Source organism: Sus scrofa, chromosome X (assembly GCF_000003025.6).
Source record: "Sus scrofa isolate TJ Tabasco breed Duroc chromosome X, Sscrofa11.1, whole genome shotgun sequence".
NCBI classification, from domain to species: Eukaryota; Metazoa; Chordata; class Mammalia; order Artiodactyla; family Suidae; genus Sus; species Sus scrofa.
The window spans coordinates 83,590,283-83,615,053 of NC_010461.5; the positions used below are offsets into that span (position 1 = coordinate 83,590,283).

Below are 24,771 nucleotides of genomic sequence, written 5' to 3' on the forward strand. Positions count from 1 at the left end.
GGTTTCTTCCTATTATTTATATCAAAATGTGGCAAGAGAGAGACAAATTGATGGGATATCTGTTAAACACAAAGGAAATAGGACTTAATGATTTGGGAAGTTCTCATTCTATTCAAGTGGGAAAATACACTAAAATTAAGAGATACCTTAACGAAAAAGCTGACATAACGAAAAAGCTGAGGGTGTGGCTAGCATAACCTTTTGCTAAATCCTTCGAAAGTTTTTAAAAAGAGCACTCAGTCATAAAAGTTCATTTTTGAGAGATAAAAATTATGGCTTGCACATTCCACAAAACCCAACAGCCTCTAGGAAGCTTAAGGGATCTAGAGGTCAGACAAAGAAGTTAATTATTTGAAAGATGAGGATTTAATGTGCCACTACCAACTTAGTGGGAGGATAATTTGTGGCAATGAATATGCAAATCCTTTAGGAGGTGAGTGCATCCACACACATTTCCCACCTCAACAGGAGGCAAAGATAGAGAAAAATTATCTCAGGAATAATTACATGTGTAGATTTTTTTTTTGTCTTTTTAGGGGCACACCTGAGGCATATGGAAGTTCCCGGGGTGGGGGTCTAATCAGAGCTGCAGCTGCCACAGCAACAGCAATGCCAGATCCAAGCCTTATCTGCAACCTACACCACAGCTCACAGCAACACCAGATCCTTTAACCCACTGAGCAAGGCCAGGGATGGAACCAGCATCCTCATGGATACTAGTCAGATTCTTAATTCCCTGAACCACGAGGGAAACTCCATGTGTATAGATTTTGTCCAATGAAGTAAAACTCAGTGCAATTTATTCAAGATTAACAAGGTTCTTAAGAAAATTATTTCAACAGAAATATCATCAGCTTGGAATGAAAGAGACAAAAGAGTACAAAATGAAAGAATATCAGAACCCCAAAATTCTTCTGGTGGAAAGCAGTCTGATAAAACTGCCTAACTGGAACCACGTGCTACCTTTAATGAAAAAGGAAGGCTGAATTAGAGGACAGAACCAAGAGCTCAGAATACAGAGCTAAGAGTCCAGAAGACAGAGCCACGAGCACAAAGGGTGAAGCTAAGAGCCATGGATTATTATTCTCAGGCCTTGAGATCTTATCATGGAAGTCCAGCAGTTGTGGGCTAGTGACTTCTTTTTATCTTCCATTTTCCACATTTTTGTCTATAACTGTTATCTTGTGCCTATCCCATCATCATATGCTGTGGGCAGAAAATTTGTGTCTTTAATATCATAGGTCAACAGATGAGAGGAGTATCTTCAGGAATTGCACTTAATGGATTACACTCAAGATCCTCACCCACATCTGGTTTAGATAATTTAGATGATGAGATTTTGACTTTGGGGCTAATACTGTAATGTGATGTGATTCTTGGGAAGCTTGGGAGAAGGTGAATGTCTTTTGCATCTGGGAAGGGCATAAAACTTTGGGGACCAGAAGGCAAACTGTAATAGGCAGAATTTTAAGGTGACCTACCAAATTACTAGTAGATGGTGTATACATATTTTCCTCCAGTTATTCCATCAAACACTAATTCATATACTTTTGTGAAGTCATCTTGCAGATGTAATTAGGATCAAAAATTAGTTGACCCTAATATAGGAAGATCATCTGGGTGGTCCTGACCTAATCATATCATCCCTTTAAGTAAGGGGTCTAGAAGCAGAGACAAAGAAGTCAGAGATTAGAAGCATGAGAAAGAGTCAATGTGTTACAGCTGGCTTGAAGATGGAGTGAGCTTCATGTTATAAAGAATGCAAGTAGCCTCCACAAACGGAAAACAACCTAGCTGAGGACCAGCAAAAAAATGTATGGCTATAATCCTATAGCTGCAAGGAACTAAATTCAGGAAACAACCTAAATGAACTTGGAATAAGATTTTCCTCCCAGTTTCTAGATGAGAATTCTCTTTGGCTGACATCTTGATGTTAACCTTGTGAGATCCTGAACAGAAAACACAACCTTGCTGTGCCAGACTTTTTACCTACAGATATGTGAGCTAATAAATGAATATTTTGTTAAGCTGCTAAGTGTGGGGTAATTTGTTGTGCAATAATAAATTATTATATCTTGAGACATGGATATCTGTACCATCTGCACCCTTTATGAGTGGCCATCTACAAACCTATTCCTCATACTTCCTCATCATTAATTTTCCAATTTAATTCTCTCCAAGTCCTTGACCAATCTTTTAACCATTGCACATGAGCTTGAGTAGCTCCATACCTACAGCCATGACGTGTTTATACAAAAGGGACCACACAAAATTCTACCCACTAGTATCATTTCTTTTTCCTACTGTTTTTGAGTCGTTCCTGAGTGGGGCTGTAGTGCAACAGACATCCAATTGTACCTACTGTCAGCATACCAAGAAGATAGATTCATGAGCTGGACCACTGTTTTATCTCTTTTTCTAATGGGTCATGAGGAACTCCCTATGAGACCGTATATGTCGGTTGAGAGAAGGACAGTGAAATAGTAGGAGTAAGTCTGTAATTTATTTGTGCCTTCTTGACTTACTCAGGCCGTCTTTTAAATCCATTTGCAACTAATGGTGGGAAGCTGATTCTCATACCAAACTTCATTATTCAAAGAGTAGATAAAAACAAGTTCAAAATTGGTATCCTATTTGCATAGAAAATGAAAAGCTCATGGTCAGGTATTAAGTCTTTACCAAGGACTGGTAGCAAGCTAGGGTTGCCAAGAAAAGGGAACATGTTTTTTTTTTTTTCCTCTAAAACAGTGAGGTATGTATTCTACTTCTACTGCTGGAGATTTCTAAGGCTTCACAGACTCTATCTAGCAGGAATACAATAAAGTTGAGTCTGCAGAGTAATGAAGCTGAAGTGTCAGAGAAACTTGCACTATAGCCTGGACCTACTGTAGATTTTTTTCTTGCTCTGGGTATCACTCAAACCTAGAAACTGTACAACCACTATGGAAAACAGTATGGAAGTACCTCAGAAAACGAAATATAGATCTACCATATGACCCAGCAATTCCACTCTTGGGCATATATCTGGACAAAACTTTCCTTGAAAAAGACACATGCACCTGTATGTTCACTGCAGCACTATTCACAATAGCCAAGACATGGAAACAACTTAAATGTCCATCGACAGATGAATGGATTAAGACGAGGTGGTATATATACACAATGGAACACTACTCAGCTATAAAAAGAACAAAATAATGCCATTTGCAGCAACATGGATGAAACTAGAGACTCTCAGAGTAAGCGAAGTACGTTAGAAAGAGAAAGACAAATACCATATGATACCACTTATATCTGGAATCTAATATATGGCACAAATGAACCTTTCCACAGAAGAGAAACTCATGGATTGGAGAACAGACGTGGTTGCCAAGAGGGAGGTCGAGGGAGTGGGGTGGACTGTGAATCTGGAGTTAATAAATGTAAACTATTGACTTTGGAGTAGATAAGCACTGAGATCCTATTGTATAGCACTGGGAACCATATCTAGTCACTTATGATGGAGCATGATGGAGGATGATGTGAGAAAAAGAACGTATATATGTATGTGTGACTGGGTTAACTTGCTGTATAGTAGAAAAGAGACAGAACACTGTAAACCAGCTATAATGAAAGAATAAAATCATTTTAAAAAACTGGAAACCATATGGAGTCCAGACACAAGACCAATATGATATATGTTGTCTCTAAAACCTGAGGTCTTGATTCCCCTGGGACTAAGTGAAGAAAGAAAATCTGCAGGTAGCTCAGCTGCTATCTCTCCAGGGCAGCCCCTCATGCCTGGCCTCCCACCCTGGCAGGCATGCTTCTGTTCTTTTGTGAGGCGTGCTCTTGTGGCATACACAGAGCCCTCCACAGAGCCCCTTTACAGTAAGGATTCCACAATTGTTAAGTTTCACTTTACAGAGACTGTCTTCCCTTGGTCAAGAAATTCTACTCTCTCCAGCCCAGGAGCTCTCCTTGGTGCTGCTGAGTGTGTCTATCTTTTACTAATGAAAGCTCTCACTGTGAATTGCAATAGGTCCTATCTAGCTTTGAAGCCTATAGTTACTGGATCCTTTTGGAATTTTAAGTAAACCTTGTTAGACAATTGTATTTGCCCACAGTTATTTATGTAGGCAGGGGCTAAACTTGGAGAAAAACTCAAGTTCCTGAATTAGTCATTATTATTTATACTTTAAGTAAGTACCTACTATTTGTTAGGTACTGCACTGGGCACTAGGGATACAAGTGTGAAAGGGACTGGATATGCTTTGCAATGCAAAGAGTTCAGTGCAGTTTCTCAATTTTTAAAAAAACCATAGCATACAGTCAGAAATATATTTTTTAAAATCATAACTCATGGTACATACACATACATACATACCAAATTCCACAAAATAATACTCTAACTACCTGCAATTTGATTTTTTTAATGGCTATACCTGCAGCATATGGAAGTTTCTGGGCCAGGGATTGAATCCAAGCAGCAACTGTGACCTACACTGCTGCTGTGGCAATGCCAGATCCTTTAACCCATTGCACAAGACTAGGGATCAAACCTGCACCTCTGTAGTGACACAAGCCACTGCGGTTGGATTCTTAACCCATAGTGCCACAGTGGGAACTCCAGCAATTTGGTATTTTATATTTGAATCTCTTCAACTCTAACTTATTTCATTAAAAATTGGAGTTTCCGTTGTGGAGTCTTGGAGTTTCCGTTGTGGCTCAGTGGAAATGAATCTAACATCCATGAGGATGCAGGTTCTATCCTTGGCCTTGCTCAGTGGGTTAAGGATCTGGCGTTGCCATGAGCTGTGGTGTAGATTGCAGACGTGGCTCAGATCTGACGTGGCTGTGGCTGTGGTGTAGGTCAGCAGCTACAGCTCCAATTTGACCCCTAGGCTGGGAACCTCCATATGCCACAGACGCGGCTCTAAACAGACCAAAAAAAATTGCAAGTCTTGACCCTAGTGAATTAATTTTAAGACCTACTAATGCATGAGGAGAGGGTATCTGCAGTTTGACAAACAAATATGGGTCTGTTTAATAATCTATGATGTGTATGTTATATAGGGCATATACTTATCATTTTTGGCACATCATGTGAAGGTGGGAATGAGGGGCCTGAAAAGAGTCTCCCTCCAACCCTGTGCTTCTCAAACGTCAATGTGCATAGGAATCATCTGGGGGTCTTTTTAAAATGAATATTCCAATTCAGTAAGTCTGAGTAGGGCCTGGAATTCTGCATTTCTAATTAGCTCGCAGGTAATGCTGATACAGCTGGTCCGTGGACCACATATTCACTAATAAGGATCTAAAAATCAAATATGTTGATGGGTCTGCTGAACTGCTAAAGCAGGGCCTAAGAGTTTCCTGGGAGAAAATTCAACCTTGGAAGGAGTCTGCAGATGAGATATTCACCTGTGAGAATAGCACTGCCTCTATCATGCAGATATCTGCCCCCTCCCCACTCCCACACCCCGTCTAATCTGCAATATCTGAATTTGGTAAGAAGGATATTTACGTATGCAAAACCACATAAACCAACAAAATACACATAAATGATTATTTTTCTTAAAAAATCTGGAAGGGGAGTTCCCGTCATGGCTCAGTGGTTAAGGAATCCGACTAGGAACCATGGGGTTTCAGGTTCAGTCCCTGGCCTTGCTCAGTGGGTTAAAGATCTGGCATTGCTGTGAGCTGTGGTGTAGGTTGCAGACCTAGTTCAGATCTTGCGTTGCTGTCACTCTGGTGTAGGCTCTGATTGGACGCCTAGGCTGGGAATCTCCATATGCCGTAGGTGCGGCCCTAGAAAAGACAAAAAGACAAAAAAAAAAAAAAATCTGAACGGTGTTAGAGTCTCAAGTAGCACTAAGGGGATACTTACAGATAACTAGGTAACCGTAATTCTAAAGTGAAGAGAGGGCTTTATCCACACTTCTGAAGAGGTCAAGGTTAAGTGGGCACTGGCCTTAGAGAAATTGATAGGGCTCTTGGCACCTTATGGCCTTCAGCTCATTACACAGTATCAGTAATGAGTACAAGATCCAGGAGAAGGGACACAGAACCCAGCAGACATGGCATTATCCAGGAGAGAGTGGCATCTATCTCTTAGCTACCTGGACTTATTCCTGAGCACTGGTGAGACCTTCCTCAGTTATTCTCTCAGTGTCTGATTCCATCCATATACTTGCTACTGCATAAAAGTGGTATGGGAGCCATCCCTCCCCCAAGTATATGGTGAGTACTGAGTCACAACACAGCGAATATTCTCAGCAAGTACTTCATTTAATCCACTTGGCAGTCCCATGAGGCAAGTATTATCCCTATTTTACAGATAATAACACTGACTTTTATAGCAGTGTGTCTGTTCTAACTGCCAAGTTGATTTCCCTAGCTCTGAGTACCAGAGTTAATGTGAGTTTTACCTATTATTGTACGTTCTGACAACAGAAATTTTAAGTGTCGTCATTGCTCTCATAAACTCACTGGGCAGTCCAATCACATCATGTATTGTTTTCTGGTCTTAGTTGTTTTTTTTTAATGACTAACATAATCCAAATAGAAAAAAGTGGAAATGAATCATCAAAGAAAAGAAAGAAAAAGAATCACACATGGTGGGAACCATAGGATGGTAAAGGACACAGTGGGAGCCATAGGATGGTATCAATACCCACTGATGTAGTTACAACTAGGGGAAGACATGGGGATGGGTACCACAGAGGAATGGCATGGAGGAACCATCAAGTGATTGGACTCATTTTTGAGTGAAGGTCAGACCTATTTTTGGCTACCATGCAGGGAAAAACCATCACCTCCTTTTTAGTGCACACATTTTCAGAGTTTTCTCTTTGCACAAATGGATTATGCAAGTATTTATACTTTCACAAAAATGGCAGATACTAATATTTTCAGTTATGAAAACCATTTTTCTTTATTGTTATTTTACAGTGTACCATGAACATCTCTTTCATGCACATGGGTGAAAATCCCCTACTGAAACACAGACAGCAATGTAGTTGGACCAAAAGGCTGCTGGTAACAAGTGACACCTAAAGCAAATATCAGCTTACGGTTAAAGCACGCAGCCTGGCAAATGCCTGCCAGGGAAAGCAGGGTCAGTGACATTCTCATCAGAGAATCAGAATTGAAGGCCAAAGGCATTAAAGATAGGGGATATCATGTAAGCCCCTTTGGCTCCTACCTCCGCCCCTCATTCCCCTGACACCCCGTGGCCCCCTTGGGGTGAATGGATCCTGTACATCTCTTTGCATCCAATGAAAACCACCCATTTTCTGTCTTTTCCTTAGCTCTTCCTGAGCCCTTGACAGGTCTCCACCTTCTCTCATCATCTCCTCACTGCCCAAATGCCTTTCCTGTAAGTCCTCCTCATAGTCCTTGGGGGAATCATCTGTCACCCTGTCTGTTTTCCTTTTGGCTTTCCGGGGTACGTAATCTTCAGCGGGGCGCTTTTCGGCAGCCCGTGGCTCACTCTCTGGCTTTGCCTGGGACTCCATCGTGCCCTCACCAGGTGGTTTTCCCTCATCTTCGGACTTGCCCTGCTTCTCTTGCTTCCCTTCGTCTTCTGGTTTTCCCTCATCTTCTGGTTGTCCCTCGTTCTGGAGCTTTCCCTCATGTGCTGACTTCCCCTCCACTTCTGGTTTTTCTTCCTCATCCGACTTTCCTTCATTGTCAGGCTCTACTTCATCCTCTGGCTTTCCCTCGCTTTCCGGCTTTCCTTCATTTTCCTTGCAGAGTTTTTCCATGTTGAGATTTTCCTTCCTTTTCTTGTCCTGGGGGATGGAGGTGGGGGAGAGGAGGCAAAGAGGAGGCAAGGGAGACTGAGGGCTTTGGGGTGAAATGCAGGTCTGGATAGTACCAGCATCTCATCCTTGGGAGGATCCCCTTGACCTGGCCTGACCCTCCTGGTGTGCCTTCTGCCCACCCTTTACTCCACCATTCCTCCTGCCCATGAGCGCCAGCCATTTACCTGGTAGGCCCTGCAACCTTCTGTACTATCCTTCGGCATGGTGGGGAGTGTATATATTACATGTGGTGGAGGATGAGCTGTGGGGCCCTCAAATTCTGCCCAAGCTGTGCCCTCCACCTGCCCCCCCCCACCCCGGGCCCCGTCCCTTTCCAGTGTCCCTCCCCCCTTTAACAGACCTGCAGGGATTCTGGACAGGTTCCTCCTCCTTTTCTGGCCTTGCAGAGTGCTGGGAACAGACACGCAGACCTGCAGACAGAAAGGAGACACAGAGAGGGGCTGCGTGGTCAGAGGACCGAGGTCCGTTTCCTGAATCTGGGGCCTCTTCAACCAACCGTTCCCCCTTATCTCCCCTGACCCCACATCTCAGTCGCCACATCTTTTTTTCAGGTGTCAGACACCAGGCCAGGATGCTTTCGAAACTGTTAGGGTCTCTGGGTCCCCCTCCCCTGCAGGCAACCCGTCCCACCTCTACCTCTTTACTCAGAAGTTAGTAGTTCCTTCTGGGCAGAGGGTAAAAAGGGGTTATTTCCAGAATTTGCCTACGTTTCAGGGTTACACCCCTCCCCCGCCCCCTCCATTTCAGGCCAGAAAACTGATGGAGGGCGCAGAGGTGGGGCGTCGAGGAGGCAGCGGGCCAATTGCGGGATCCTTCCACCCCTCCTGCCCACGCCACGCCCCGTGCCCCTCCTCAGCCATCTCTGGACCCCTTCCTCTCTCCCCCACCCTCACCGCTGCTCCAGGATCCTAGTCCCATTCGCCTCCACCCCCGCCCGGGGCTGCCAGCAGCTCCCACCTTCACACTGACCTGCGGGGCCCGGGCCAGGCCTGCGCCTCTTGGGGCTCGCCTAAGCCCGCTCCCCACTTGCCCGCCGCCCGGGCGGCTCAGGGAGCTGGTTCTGCGCGGGCGACGCAAGCGGACGGCGCTGGGACCCGACCGCAGGACCGGCAGGCGGGTGTGGGGGCTGCTGCCCACGTAGGCCGGTCATGTGAGCACCGCGTCACCAGAGCTCGGATGCCCCCCCGCCCCGCCCCCTCAGCCCCATTCCCAGGGGAAGGCACGGCTGAGGACGGAGGAGGGGCTGGACAGGAGGTTGGAGAAAGAGAAGTTACAGACAGTACGGGAGAGAGGAAGCTTCCTGACTGGAGGTGCTTTTACTTAGCGCATCTCATCTTGCTCAGCATCCCTCTGAGATGCCCATTATCGCCAGTTGTGACAGCTGATAAAAGGGATAGGCACCTGAGTTTGACAAGAGTGTTCCACACCGAGCCCCATAGCCCGCTTGCTTTCAAGATCAGCTCTGCCTGACTCCACAGCCCTGGTGGTGGTGCCCACCAGGAAGCTGCGCTGCTACCTTCAGTAGCGGTGTCTGGGCCTCCTCTCTTCTCAGCCTTCGTGTTTGTTCTCTCTCCCTGGGTGATCTCTGTTCATTTCCCTCTAAACACAGATGATTCCCAAATCTACAGACCCACGTTATTCCCTCCTCTGAGCCTCAGACCTTTGCCAGCTGTCTGTTGGACACCACTGCCTGAGGTTCCCCAAGAGACCTCAAAATCCATGTACCCCAAACTGATTTCACCAACTCCCTTCTTGCCTTCTCTGTTCACTTCCCTCCACGCTGGAAACTTGCACTCCAACATTTGACCTGTTCTCATCTAGAGTGTCAGACAGCTAAAAAGCTAAAAAAGAGAAAGAAAAAAAAAGGGGGGGGGAAGGGTTAAAACATTTTTATAAGTGGACTGCAGATGCACAGATTCATGAAAGTCCTTGGTTCACAGCGCACTCTTATTATTGACCCCTGCTTGTCCCTCTTACCTTTCTTTCTACCTCCCCCTTCCTTTTCCTCTTTCATACTTGTGAACCCATGATCCAACTCAAAAACTAGAAAATTGACAATATTATAGTTGCTACAGTATAATTCCACATATTTGGATTTGATGATATTCTATATTTTGCCTTGGTTTGGATCTCTTTAAATTCATTCCCATTGTAGTTAATGAAATTCTTAGATGCACAGATTAATGTCATTCTTCTAATATGCATAATTTTCATTCATTCATTGTTTTATTTCAAAAATTCTTTCTACCCCTTTCTATCTCTCTTCTCCTTCTGGGATGCCCATCATTAATATATTAGTATGCTTGGTAGTATCTCGTGGATCTCTTATGTTTTGTTCATTTGTCTTCATTCTTTTCACTTTCTACTGCTCAGACTGAATAATCTCAAAACACCTGTCTTCAAGTTAACTGATTCTTTCTTCTGCCTACTCAAACATGCTGTTGAAACCCTCTGGTGAGCTTTTCATTGTGGTTACTGTACTTTCCAGCTCCAGAATTTAGTTTATTTTCATAATTTCATTCTCTTTATATTCTTTCTACTGATATTCTATATTTCCTGAAGCAGTATTCTCCTAAATTCCTTTCGTCCTTCGTCCACAGTTTCCCTTAGCTCTTTGAGTATACTTAAAGCAATCCACCTAAAATTTTTATTTTGTTGGTCCAATACATGAAATTTCTCAGTTTCTAAGAATTAATTTTTATTTTCTGTGAATGGATCATACATTCTTGTTTCATCATATACCTCATAGTTTGTGTTGGAATGTGAGTGTTCTGAATATTAGAAAGTGTTAAATCTAGAAACCAGATTCTCTCACTTCATAGGATTTATTGTGGCTCTCTGTTGTGGATTATTATTTCCCTCTTTAGGGACTTTTACAAATATTTTTGTAAATTCTGCATTTTGGGTAATATTTGGCCACTGAAGTCTGTGTTTCATTAGCTCAGTGGTGTTAGAACATGGTTACTTTTAATGCCTAGAGCCAATAAAAGGGAAAAAAAATCCCATTTTCCCAGTCTTTACAGATGAGCTCTGAGCCGGAGCACTTTTTAAATGCTTTAATTTCTGCTTGTGCAGAGCCTGAAAGCCAGCCCCAGGTGAATGCTTGGGGTCTTCTCTGGTCTTTTTTGAGTATGTGTTCAACCTTGGGCATGTACATAAACTTCTTGATTCCTCAGCATATGTGTTTAAAAGTGCTTGTTTCCCCATGTATCTCTCTTCCCTAACTGTCCTTCCTAGGCTTCTCAGTCTGTCTATTGCTTATCCTAAATGTTGCTCCTTGCCCTAGGCTGCTGTGGCCAATATCTATAATGTTAAATGCTTTTAGTAAAAGCCACTCAGGAAGCTACTGTTCCAGTTCCAGTCCCATGAATACTCTCAGTCTGCTGTGCAAGGAGAAATATTTATTCTGGTCCTTGAGGCAACCACCATACAGACCAAGATCCACAACCACAATTCTATGAGAATAGGATCCAAATTTCTCTTTCTAGCAGTAACAGTCTGAACTAGGTTAAAGGGCTATCATCCACAAACTTTTGCCAATCTGGGCAGTGGGGGATGGTAGACAGGCAATTTAAAATTTATTACCACAGTACAGGAGCTTCTTTCTTCACCAAATTTTCCCCAGTTGTAATTTTTTGACTAGATTCCAGAGTCTGCAAAAGTTGATTTTGATAATTTTTTTTCCAGTTTATTAACTGCTTTTGGGAAGGGATGAAATCCTGGAGTTCCATACAATGCCATTTTCAGTAATGTTACTTTTTCTATTTTTCAAGTTTGGCAGTTTGTGTCTTTATAAGAATTTGTCCATTTCATCTCACTCATCTTTTTTTTGTTGTCATACAGTTGTTCATAGCATTATCCTATGAACAATCCTTTAACCCATAGAATTGGGAGTGATGTCCCCTCTTTCACTCCTAAGTTTGTTAACTTGAATCCTCATCTTTTCCCCTTGGCAATCTTACCTGTAGTTTTTTCAAGAATTTTTTTTTAATATTTTCGAAGAACTCACTTTTGATTTTAATAATGTTCTCCATTGTTTCTCTAGTCTCTATTTCACTTATTTCCTCTCCAATCTTTATTATTTCCTTTCATCTGATTTCTTTGGATTTAAGCTAATTTTCTTCTAATGTTTTAAGGTGGAAATTTAAATGATTGACTTCAGATTTTCATCTCTTTTATATAAGCATTTAAAGCTATAAATTCCCCTCTAAGCACTGCTTAACTATATCCCATAAGTTTTGGCATGTTGTGTTTTTGTTTTCTTTCATCTCAAAGTACTTTGTAATTTCTTTAATGATTTATTCTGATTGAATGGAGGTATATTGTTTAATTTCTATGTATTTGTAGATTTTCCAGATTTCCTTATGCTGACAGAGTGGTAGGCCAAATAGGTTTGATCCCTGGCCTTGCTCATAGGTTAAGGATCAGGTGCTGCCTTAAGGTGCAGCATATGTTGCAGATTTGGCTTGGATCCAGTGTTGCTGTGGCTATAGCGTAGGCCTCAGCTGTAGCTCCAATTCAGCTCTTGGCCAAGGAACTTCTGTATGCCACAGTTGTGGCAAAAAAAAAAAAACCAGCTAAAAACTGGACAAAAAACTTGAATAGACATTTCTTCCAAGAAGATATGCAAATGGCCAAAGCATATAAAAAGATGTTCAATATGGCTTATCATCAGGGAAATGCTAACCCAAACCACTGTGAGATATTACTTCACATCCATTAGGGTGTTATTATAAAAAGAAACTCAGAAAATAAAGTGTTGATGAGGATGTGGAGAAATTGGAACAGTTGTACACTGCTGGTGGAAATGTAAAATTGTGCAGCAGTTGTGGAAAATATTATGGCATTTCCTAAAAAAGATGTATAATTAACATAGGTTCTAACAATTGCACTTCTGGGTATATGCTCAAAAAAATTAAGGGCAGAGGCTTAAATAGACATCTGTATTCCCATGTTCATAGTAACATTAGTCACAATTGTCAAAGGGGAGAAACAACCCATTTTTTATTGAGAAATTAGCAGATAAATAATGCATGTTATATACATTCAGCACTATTATTCAGGCTTAAAAAGGAATGAAGTTCTGCTACATGCTATAACATGAGTGAACCTGAGAAACATGTTAAATAAGAGAGACACAAAATGACAAATACTATATGATTCCACCTACATAAGGTCCTTAGAATAGTCATATTCTCTCTCTCTCTCTCTCTCTCTTTTTTTTTTTTGTCTTTTGACTTTTTTTAGGGCCGCACCCACAGCATATTGAGGTTCCCATGCTAGGGGTCTAATCGGAGCTGTTGCTGCCGGCTTACGTGAGAGCCACAGCAATGCGGGATCCAAGCTGCATCTGCAACCTACACCACAGCTCATGGCAACACCGGATCCTTGACTCACTGAGCAGCAAGGCCAGGGATCCAACCCACAACCTCATGGTTCCTAGTCAGATTCGTTTCCACTGCGACATGATGGGAACTCCTAGAATAATCATATTCTTATAGACATAAAGTAGAATCGTGTTTACCAGGGATTGGAGGGAAGGGGTAATGGGAAGTTACTGTTTAACGAGTACAGAGTTTCAGTTTGGAAAATGAAAAATTTCTGGAGATAAGAGTGGTGATGATTCCACAACAATGTGAGTGTACTTAATGACACTGAATTGAGCACTTATAAATGGTTAAAACGTTAAGTTCTGTATCATGTAATTTTTCAACAATTAAAAAATTTTAAAATTGGACCATTTTCAAAGAGAACAATTCAGTGGTACTTAGAACATCCAAAGTGTTGTGCAACCACCACCTCTGTTTAGTTCCAAGACATTTCCATCACCACGCAGTAAAACTCTTTATTCACTATGCATTTCCCTCCTTTCTCTCTCACCCCAGTCCCTGGCAGCCACCAATCTATGTTATATCTTTTATCAGTCTTCTAGGTCTTCCATACAAAAATACCACAGATTAGGTGACTTTAACAATAGAAATTAAATTGTCACAGTCCCGGAGTTTGGAATTCCAAGATCAAGTTGTCAGCAGGTTTGCTTTCTCCAGATCTCACTATATTCTGATATGGCCTTTTCCATCTCCTCTTCTTACAGGCATACCAGGGCTATTATATTGGTGTCCCACCTTATGACCTCATTTAACCATATTTACCTCCTTAAAAAAACTATCTCAAAATACAGGTACACTGGGGTTGGGGCTTTAACCTATGAATTTGTGGGACACGATTCAGTACCTAACATTTAACCCTCTGGCTCCCCAGTATTCATCTCCTTCTCATATTAAAAAAATTCATCCAATCCTAACAGCCCCCAAACTATTAACCCATTCCACATCAACTCTAAGTTCATCAACTCTAAGCTGATGTTTCATCTAAACATCATCTAAATCAAGTCTGGATGAGACTTGAGGTATGATTCTTCCTGAGGCAAAATTCCTCTCCAGTTGTGAACTTGTGAAACTAAAGAAGTTATGTGCTTCCAAACTCAGTGGTAGAATAGGCATAAGAGAGACATTCTTTTTCCCAAAGGAAGAAATCCAATAGCATGAGGCTTTCCCCTTTGTTTCCTTCTAAGAGTTCTATAGTTTTAGCTCCTAGGTTAGGTTTCTGATCCATTTTGACATTTTTTTTTTGTGTGTATATAGTGTAAGGTAAGAGTGCAACCTCATTCTTTTGCAGGTAGATATCCAGTTTTCCTAATACATTTGTTGAAAAGACTATATTTTCCACATTTTATGGTTTTGAACTCTGTTGAAAATCATCTGGCCATGTCTGTGTGAGTTTATTTTGGGAATGTTTATTCTATTCCACTGGTCTGTATGTCTGTCTTTATGCTAAAACCACACTGTTTTGATTATTGTAGTTTCCATAGGGGTTACATTACAACAAATGGATTCTTCTGTAGCACTTCCAGTGGGAGCATGACCCTGCCCAGGTATTTATTTCTGACTTTCAGCCTCCAGAAATGTGAGAGGATAAATTTCTGTTGTGTTTTTTTGTAACAGCAGCCACAGGAAACAAATACCAATGGTTAGTGGCAGGCTCCGAGACAAATAAGTATTTGTCCCTATTTCCCCCTTACTACCTTTTCCCTGAGACAAGCAGATAAACCTCCCTTTGTTATTGGATAAATCCAAAATGGCTAGGACAGATTTTTACAATCAAGGTTTTAAATGTACAAGAGAAATGTGCTTTATATTAATTTTGTTGTTTATATTTACTCACATTGTATGAGACAGTGAATGGCATTACACAGTGTTCAGGTGAGGAAATACATCTTATTCAGACATGCAGACCCTCTTCTAAAACTTTTGTTTATAGTCTTGCTTTACAGAATATTTAGTATTTTTACATGGTTGGAGTTCCCATTGTGGCTTGGTGGGTTAAGAACCCGACATAGCATCCGTGAGGAGGTGGGTTTCATCCCTGGCCTCACTCAGTGGGTTAAGGATCTGGCATTGCTGCAAGCTGCAGTGTAGGTCACAGATGCAACCTGCATCTGGGATCTGGCATTGCTGTGGCTGTGGCATAGGCTGGCAGCTGCAGCTCCAATTCCACCCCTAGCCTGGGAACCTCCATATACCCCAGGTATGGCCATAAAAAGAAAAAAATTTTAAAAATTTTACATTGTATATATCAAATTTTCCCTTTATGGTTTTATCTTTTCTTATTCCTCTAATATTTAGAAAGTCTTTCTCTTCTATGATCTTTTCCTTGAATTCAGGAACATATATCTACCTTTCTTTTTTAGTGATCTCATTGTTTTTTCCTTAATATACATGGGATAAAAATATGTGTAGGGGCAATTCTCAAACTCCAGTGTGCAGCAGAATTACCTGGGAGCCTATTAACAATGCAGTTACCTGGGTACCATTATTAAAGTATGGTTCTTGGGTGTGGGGTCAGGATTTTGTATTTTAAACAAGTTCCACATGTGATTTTGAAACATTTGATAGGCTAGCAAACTTCAAGGGATACTGACATATACTACCACGTGTTGATTTTGGGGTGTAGTCCTTCCTTTTTGATATGACATTTTTCACAAGAAATATATTCTAGGTACATGAAATGACTTCCTTAGGGTTACGTGGTCTATCAAGGGTAGTGCAGAGAAAATAAACCACAGATATTTTAGTTACAAATTACACCCAGTTGTGCACAACTCTACATGCACATCAGAATCACTGTGGGAGTTTTACAAGGCAATGATCCCTTGATCTCACTTCTAATGAGTGATATTCAATAAGTTGGCATTGGGACCTGAGCTCCACTTTTAAATTTCAGGTAATTCAAACCTGCAACCAAGATTAGAACCTATAACAGCATAAACATAAGACAGTTGTCTCTTTAGAAAGGGATGGCCTAGTGGTAAAATAAAGGCTGATTGTGTGTGTGTGTGTGTGTGTGTGTGTGTGTGTGTGTGTGTGTGAGAGTGTGTGTTTGTATAATAAGGAGGGGAGTGTCCAGACTTGAATTAAAGTGGGGCCTCTAATGTATCTAAGTCCAGAGATGTCTGATGAACTTGTAGGATGTAGTAGGTGTGAGTCAAACCTAGTTTCCTAAATTTTTAACCAATTCTTCACAGTATTCTGATACAGCAGATCTGTATAGCACATGTTGATAAACACTGACATATATAACATTATAATATCCATGTGTTGAATTTTTTAAAATTCTTTTTTTTTCTTGGTTTTTTTAAGGGCCACACCTGCAGCATATGGAAGTTCCCAGGCTAGGGTCAAATCGGAGCTGCAGCTGCCGGCCTATGCCACAGCCACAGCAATGCAGGACCAAGCCATGTCTGCAACCAACACTGCAGCTCTGCCAGACCCTTAACCCTCTGAGTGAGGCCAGGCATTGAACCTACATCCTCATGGATACTAATCGGGTTCATACTGCTGAGCCACAACAGGAAATCCCCATGTGTTGAATTTGATATATAATGCTTTCTCCATTGTGTTCCTTTTTCAGTTGTAAGCTCCAGTCTACAGAGAAAGAAAGTTACTTGCTCACAAGTGATCAGAGACAAACCTGGGCCCAGATTGCAGGACTTTTCACTCAGCTATAGTTAATTGTTGTGCCCTCATACAACTTATCACACCCTATGCTATGCACTGAGGGTACCAGGACAAATAGGACAATATATTTACTGTGAGAAGGGCAGTCTAGGTAAGAAGCAGTGATGACTGCGTGGTGGAACCTGTCCAAAACCAAGGGTCCATCTACCAGATCCCCAGTCTTGGCATGATTTTAAATGAGATGGTACATCTACAGACTGCTTTTTAACCTGCTTTATTAGCTTTACCATATGGAATAGACATCTTCCCATGCAAGTTGATCAATCTCCCCCGCTGACAGAAAAACTTACAGACTAAGTCAAAAGTAAAAACAAAATCTCCAATCAGAAAAATGACAGAACACCAAAGGTTCGTAGTAAAAGGTACATCAAGAAAATGCAATTTTGGGAAGCAGGGGGGTTATGATTATTAACCTCAGCATTCAAGGCATAAGGCAAAACTCATCATGATGGTCATGGTGAGGAAGATCTCCAATAAGAATGCGCAGACTGTACCTCAACTGAAGCTCCCTAATTTTCCTCCTCAGCTCTCTCATCTCCTCCATGAACCTTTCCATATCATCTGCATCTCCATCTATCATGTCAATGTTATTGACAAGCCTATTGGGCAAATCCTCTCTAAAATCCTGGGCAGGTGGAACCCAGTCCCCTGGAACGTTTTCCCCAGGCCTCTGGCCTTCACCACCTCCAAAAGGGTGGGCTTCTTCATTCCGCATTTGAGCCTGCTCCTTTCCTTTGTTTTCCTTAGGAAAATTTTCCATCTTGAGATTTCTTTCCTGCTTCTTCTTCCTAGGAGACAAAAAGGAGGATTGAGTGCTTTGTAAATGACGGGATTCAGAGCTTTGTGGGCAAAGGCTTTCACACCAGATACTTCGTAGGCCCTCCAGGAGGCGCCCTAGATCCAGCCCTAACTCAAAGCCCATCATTTTCCCTAAAAATCCTTCCCTGGGCAACTCCTAGCACCAAAACGTAGGACAGGTTGTGGGCTGGACAGTGGTTGAGAGAGCAGGCCTTAGCTACCAGGGATCCTGGTAAGCTCTCCATGGGCACCCCAGAGCTTGTCCCTCTCCTCTCTTCCCTCACCAGCCACAGGTCCAGTTTCTAAAATCAGGTTTCTCCTGCACTTAACACAGGCAGGGAGGGCTGGGAGTCCTCCAGATTCTGTTCTGATTCCTGTTACCCCTACACTAGAGGGTCCAGGCACCCTCCATACCTGCAGGGATCAGAAGTAGTCTTCCTCTCTTAGCCTTGAAATCTGTTGCACCAGTGGACCTGCAGACAGAAATGCAGCAATGGCCAGGGCTGACCAATTGATTCAAGGACCAGTATCAGGGCACCAGCTCCATTGCTGTTGGTTTAGGACTCAGATAGTCAAATGTTGCTGCCTTCTCTTTCTCCACCTTCCTGTCTCACAGTTTCTTTTCCCACCCCATGATGTGCTACCCTGCCTTTCAGAAACAGGCATTGTAATAATAATAATAAATCATCACCTCCAAACTAGTTTCACCTCTTCTTTAGGCCCCTTATCTCCACTGTCTTGTCCTTCCCTTCTCCTAATTACCATTTATTGAACTCAAATGGACACTCTGCAGGGCTGGGGAGTCTGAAGAGCTTGCTAAGAGGTATGCGGTTTATTTATAAAGAATTTCAATCTGGGTACCTGCCTGGACCTTTTGGGACCCAGTGGCCTTCTGGAGCTCACTCTCCTTCCACTGCCCACCATTTTATGCATCAAGATGGATGAAGGGCGAAGAGGTAACGTGGGCATTGCAACCTGTAACTGCTGGGGCGTGACCACTTTGTCACTCTTACCCACAGGGTCCTCAGGCAATGCCCATGCTTAAACCGACTTGAAGGGACCAGAAACTGTTTCTGGCTCCCCAGCTATAGCCCTAAGTCGGTAGCTCGCCAGATCGAATGTTTTCTCCACAGAAGGGACTTGTTTCCCAGACCAAATCCCCGCCCCTATCGTCTGCTGCAGCCGCCTGGGTCCCCGCCCCCCTCCCCCGAGTTCCTGTAGCCCACCATTTCCGGCTCCAAAATGGAAGGAGGGTGGAGAAGCAACACCGGGAATGGAGTCCTATACCCGTTGCAGAGTTCGCAGTCTCCAACCCAGGTGACAGGTTGCGCGCCCCTCCTGTCGCCCTGCAGGATTCAGGCCGTTTCCTTGCAGTCCCCTTTTCTGGTCCTTCCCTTCCAGGTGTCGCCCGACCGCCCACCTCCTAAGAGATCCCATCTGGTAACCATTTTTAACCCTTGACCCCTCGATCTCCCACAAACCCTCCATTTCTTGCACAAAACAAGCGCATAGCGGGAAAGGGTTGCGTGACTCCAGTCCCGGACCCGCTCTTGTCTTTGCCCTCAGGCCCTCCGCTCCCTCCCCTTTGAGTGCCCGCCAACCTGCTGAGGATAGCTGTCAGCTTCTGAGGCTTCCTCCTTCCCAGGGTACAGGTTCGCCCGCCTTCAAGGCAATAGCAAGCTCGCGCACAGCCACAAAGAGCTACTGCCGGCAACTGTAAGGATGGAGTACTACAGGCGTACACTCCAGGTCTCTTAAGGGCTACGTCACCCTAAACTCAGGTCCCCAGTTGTGGTTGTACCTGCAGTGCGGCTGGGGATTGGGAGCGCGAGTGTGGGCGGGGCCACCTTCCTCCTCATTCCCTTCCTCTCCCTACCAAGACCCCTGGGTACTGCCCATCCCTTTGTATCTATTTATTTATCTATTTATTTATTTTCCTATTTAGCAATCTTTGACACCAAACGGGTCACAATATTTTGTCATTTGTATCTGCCTTTTCCCTGATTTCTGTCGAAGCTTTTAAAGAATTTCTTCTTCCTCTTCTATATTATTAAATGCCCACTCTCTCCCCTCCCCTCTCCAGCAAATAAAGCCTAGAATTTCCCCATCAGTCTTGTTGGTTTTGTCCCAGGCTGGAACCGGGGCGGGGGAGGTGAGGGGGACAAAGCTAGGAAGTCTGGAAAATAGATAAGAGGTAACATTAAAAAAAACAAACTTCACCTTAATTATTTCCCTGTTTATTTTACTTTTATTTTTTTCCGAAGGGGTGGGTGATTAATTTTGTTCAATTTCCCATTCGCATGATTTCATTTTTTTTTTTTTTTTTTGTCTTTTTGCCTCTGCTAGGGCTGCTTCCCGAGGCAAATGGAGGTTCCCAGGCTAGGGGTCGAATCGGAGCTGTAGCCACTGGCCTACGCCAGAGCCACAGCAACGCGGGATCAGAGCCACGTCTGCAACCTACACCACAGGTCATGGGAACGCTGGATCCTCAACCTACTGAGCAAGGACAGGGATCGAACACTGTAACCTCATGGTTCCTAGTCGGATTCGTTAACCACTGTGCCACGGCGGGAACTCCTGATTTCATTTTTTTTGTTTGTTTGTTATAATTAAACAATACAGTTAATTTCAGTTGAAAAATAAGATTCAGGTTCCAAAAACTTGGCAACCTGTTTCTGCTGCTGAATTATCCTATAAATGTAGACCCTCCGGACAGCACACTTACTGATCTTTTTTTTTGTCTTTTTCCCATTTCTTGGGCCGCTCCCGCGGCATATGGAGGTTCCCAGGCTAGGGGTTGAATCGGAACTGTAGCCACCGGCCTACGCCAGAGCCACAGCAACCCGGGATCCAAGCCGCGTCTGCAACTTACACCACAGCTCATGGCAACGCCGGATCATTAACCCACTGAGCAAGGGCAGGGACCCAACCCGCAACCTCATGGTTCCTAGTCGGATTCGTTAACCACTGCGCCAGGACAGGAACTCCCTTACTGCTCTTTTAAGGACTTTGAACTATAAACCTAAGCTGGTGGCTTCCCTTGTGAAGGGTCTCTGTGCATTCCTTTTATGAGATGAGGCAGTGCATCTGATGGAGTCTCGCTGGTGGATTTTCGGATCTTGAGAAGCTGTGACAAATTTATGGTCCCCTCGAAATTATATTTAAATTACATTAGTGCAAATTCACTTTACAAAAAGACTTCAGCATGGCCTCTAAAATAGAGCGACACTGAAGTTTTCCGACAATTCAAAACAATAATTTGGGGAAGTTATGCAAACAGATAAAAAGTGTTGTGAAGCTACAATATTAAAACAATGTTATACCAGAATAAATATAGGGCAAATGAAACAGGAGAGAAAGGCAACTTTCATACCCAAATATGGAGAAATGTTAGTAAAATCTGACTGAAAGATTTTGAATCAGTGGGAAAAGGCTAGATTATTGAAGAAGTGGTGCCAGGATAATTGATTACTATTTGGGAAAATAATGAAGTGTGTTATTCCTGTTAAACACTTAAATACAGACACTAAATATTTAGATAAAAGGCACAAAACCATCAAAATAGTATATAACAAATGTTATTTTTATAATTTAAGAATGAAAATGTCTTTTTAAAAATATAGCACCAGAGTCGGACATAGCCAAAAGGCAATTGACCCAACCCTGCAGGGAACACTCTAAGTCTAAGGAACCGTGTAGAATGCTCCTCAGAATTATCCCAATTAAAGATGGGAAATTGGAGATGGGAAATTTATCCACAGATGTGGGTCCTTTATCGGTAGATGTTACCCTGGGAATGTTAAAATCTCTGGCAAATCTAGGTTGTCCTAAGCCTGGGCTGAGCAAGCTCCTAAAGTGCCAAAAAAAAAAAAAAAAAAAAAAAAAAAAAAAAAAGCTTTCAGTAAAATTTAGAAATCCAGATAAAGTAGGACAATATCATCTTTATCGCTTCCTCAAGAAATATACTATTTTACTCTCAATCAGGCCAAATATTTACTTTCAAAGTAAAGATAACACACACACATCCACTCCCATATTTATGGATATTAAGCTCTTTGTAGTTTTCACTACGAGAGTCAAGGTTGATTGAACTTGTTTGTACATAAATGTTTTAATACTAATATGAAGATTAAATTCCTAGAGTGACCACTGCTGTATATGACTTTTGATGGTTTTAACTGTCATAGAAATTGGCTTTGAAAAATATTGTCACAGTTTGGTAAGTATGAGAATTCCTGTTTTCTTATGTGTTTATCAACACTGGTTTATTATATTTTTAAAATTTTGTTTTATTTTTTGTTTCATTCTGTCTTATTTCATTTATTCTTTAAAAATTGTTTTTAAGGTCATCAGGTAATATTTTATTGGAATAGTATACTATAAACTGTTCTGCTACTTGCTTTTTTATTTTTTATTTTTCAACAGTGATAAAATATACTTTGATTTACTTTGTTCAGTCGGAGTGTTATAAAAAATGTTGCTAAAATAGATATCAGGCAAACAACTGCTTTAGGAGTCCAGTTACCTTGGAGTTTATTTCAACTAAGAGAAAAAGATCATAATGTCTTCATGCAATACATACTTGTTTCTTTAAATAACAATTGTGATAAATGACAGAAAGAATTAAGGAATGCTGTTCGTGTATGCATACCCTCACCAACACAGGTTGTAGTCAATAATACTAATTTGTGAAATATTGGAATCATATAAAATTAGGTTAAAAGAATATAGCATACATCCATGGTTTTATAATATATATAATTTGAAAATACAGATTGCATACATACACAAACACACAACCTATTTTTTTAGAAACCATGTTTTCTTTTTGTTGTTTTGGCTGAAACTGTAAGCACGCCTAAGTTCCCGAGCCAAGGATCAACCCCACCCCCCAGCAGTGATCTGAGCTGCAACACCGACAACAAAGGATCTTTAACTCACTGTGCTACAAGGGAACTCCTCTTAGAAACCATGGGGTTTTTTTTGAGGAGTTCCCATCGTGATTCAGTGGAAACAAATCTGACTAGTATCCATGAGGATGCAGGTTCGATCCCTGACCTTGCTCAGTGGGTTCAGGATCTGACATTGCCGTGAGCTGTGGTGTAAGTCACAGATGCAGCACAGATCTGGCATTGCTGTGGCTGTGGCGTATGCCGGCAGCTGTAATTCCACTTCGACCCCTAGCCTGGGAACCTCCATATGCCACAGGTGTGGCCCTAAAAAGCAAAAAAAAAAAAAAAAAAAATCTTGTTTTTGACATTCATCTATGTTGATGTATATAGAAACATGTCATTTATTTGTTTACGGCAGTATAGTATTCATTGTATAATTGTATTGTAATTCATTTTTATTTTTCTATTCAGGCACATTTAGATTTTTCTCTATTTTTTTTCTATTACAGGCATAGCTTTAGTGTACATCTTTGTGCATGGGTTCTTTATACTTCTTTTGTTTGAATTGCAAAATTTTGATTTTGTTGTGTTTATTTATTTTTACTTTTTAGGGTTTGTTGTTGTGGTTGTTAAGCCTGATCTGCCAGGATTCACCAAGTCTGCCCCTTCTTGGATGACATCCTGGATCTATAAAATACCTAGATAGATAGGATCATCCTCTGTAAGTTTTAATTTAGTAGGTCTGGGATGGGACATGAGAGTTTGTGTTTTAAGAAGTACTCTAGGTAATTTATAAGATTAGGCAAGTTTGGGAAACACTTTGAGGTGTTAAAAATATCATCCTATTAATTTGCTGATTTATTGTCTTTCAATATTAGTGTAGTTCAAGTTCTATTTTAAAATGTCTTTACTGTCCTTATTAATGATTATGTTTTTAAAAGTAAAGTAATACAGACATGAATAATGTAGAAAGTGAATGAATTTGCTATATATTCTTTCAGAAATTTCATTTTGCATGTGTTTATATATAGAAATCCTTTCTTATATCAAGCAAAGATAAAATAATATTTAAAATTATTCTTTAACATTTAGGATATCACATAACTTCTAAGCAGAGTAACACTTTAAGAACAAATTTTTAAGTCGAAGGGAAAAGTTTCAAACTGAATACTTTTCCCTAAGATTTTGTACAAGCAAACTATCTATTTTGGTAAACCTTGAAATTGGTTAACACACACATACATACACACACACCCTTCATTGATCTGTAATCCCAAGTTCGTCAACTTTTATTTCAGTCTCTGTTCTTTTTAAATTAATTTTCATGATTGAGTTGTTTTTCAAAAATAAAACCATTCAATTTGGTGTATATTATTGGAAATTGTTTTCTATGAATGTACAGATGTAAAGGAAAATGATATTAAATCAGAAAGAATTACATCATAAATGAGTTCCCCTTTAAGAAAGGAACAGAACTAATCTTAACAGCAAGTTGAAAGTTTGAATAAAAATAAAAACTTAAAGTCACTACATTTTCCCCATTTATTCAGCAGAAGAAACTACTGTTCACTGCTCGACTAAGTTTTTTTTTTTTTTTAAATAATACGATTTTCTTTTCTAATGCTAGAAGTTGTGAAAACTTCATGGTCATAAAAGATTATTTGTTCTTTTGTTACTTCAAATGCTTTAAAATATTTGAAGCATTGTAATATAGCATGAGTTATACAGCTATGACTAGTGGGAAAATTATCTTTTAAAAAATTCTGTCTTGGAGTTCCCATCGTGGTGCAGCAGAAACGAATCTGACTAGGAACCATGAGGTTTCAGGTTCAATCGCTGGCCTTGCTCAGGAGGTTAAGGATCTGATGTTGCCGTGAGCTGTGGTGTAGGTTGCAGATGCAACTTGAATCTGGCGTTGCTGTGGCTGTGGTGTAGGCTGGCAGCTGTAGCTCTGATTAGACCCCTGGCTTGGGAACCCACATATGCCACAGGTTTGGCCCTAAAAGAGAAAAAAAAAAATTCTGTCAGCTAATGTAAAACATCCCTTTGTTAAGCTTAGTAAGGTTTTGTTAAAGAAAGCTTTATACTCAAATGCTATTAAAACTCAGTTTTTATTGATAATATTGTTAAGAATGGTTTAAGATAAATCTCCCTTCTGTAGCAGAAATAAAAGAGATTCTAATGACTTTCCCTATC

The 24,771-nt window shown here is 41.4% G+C and overlaps 2 protein-coding genes across 6 annotated transcripts; both read right to left on the reverse strand.

Moving 5' to 3' along the window:
* LOC100621480 (transcription elongation factor A protein-like 3) lies at window positions 6,891-8,934 on the reverse strand. 3 transcript variants are annotated; one of them, XM_003360392.2, is made up of 3 exons: window positions 8,778-8,934; window positions 8,149-8,218; window positions 6,891-7,775 (listed from the first exon to the last, which is right to left on the reverse strand). In XM_003360392.2, the coding sequence occupies exon 3, from the start codon at window positions 7,746-7,748 to the stop codon at window positions 7,146-7,148; it is 603 nt and encodes a 200-aa protein (XP_003360440.1). In that variant the 5' UTR covers window positions 7,749-7,775; window positions 8,149-8,218; window positions 8,778-8,934; the 3' UTR covers window positions 6,891-7,145. The 3 variants fall into 3 exon arrangements, with proteins under 3 accessions (XP_003360440.1, XP_020935581.1, XP_013846419.1); XM_021079922.1 differs by having other exon boundaries at window positions 6,897-7,775; window positions 8,766-8,926; XM_013990965.2 differs by lacking the exon at window positions 8,778-8,934 and adding an exon at window positions 8,445-8,556 and having other exon boundaries at window positions 6,897-7,775.
* BEX5 (brain expressed X-linked 5) lies at window positions 17,084-19,515 on the reverse strand. Of its 3 annotated transcripts, none has more exons than XM_005657871.3 (3): window positions 19,285-19,515; window positions 18,098-18,156; window positions 17,084-17,673 (listed from the first exon to the last, which is right to left on the reverse strand). In XM_005657871.3, the coding sequence occupies exon 3, from the start codon at window positions 17,643-17,645 to the stop codon at window positions 17,307-17,309; it is 339 nt and encodes a 112-aa protein (XP_005657928.1). In that variant the 5' UTR covers window positions 17,646-17,673; window positions 18,098-18,156; window positions 19,285-19,515; the 3' UTR covers window positions 17,084-17,306. The 3 variants fall into 3 exon arrangements, with proteins under 3 accessions (XP_005657928.1, XP_013846420.1, XP_001925684.1); XM_013990966.2 differs by lacking the exon at window positions 19,285-19,515 and adding an exon at window positions 18,910-19,229; XM_001925649.5 differs by lacking the exon at window positions 18,098-18,156 and having other exon boundaries at window positions 19,285-19,513.

Excerpts from the sequence above, each read along its gene's own strand:
- LOC100621480 (XM_003360392.2), bottom strand. The coding sequence starts at position 7,748 with ATGGAAAAACTCTGCAAGGAAAATGAAGGAAAGCCGGAAAGCGAGGGA.
- BEX5 (XM_005657871.3), bottom strand. The coding sequence starts at position 17,645 with ATGGAAAATTTTCCTAAGGAAAACAAAGGAAAGGAGCAGGCTCAAATG.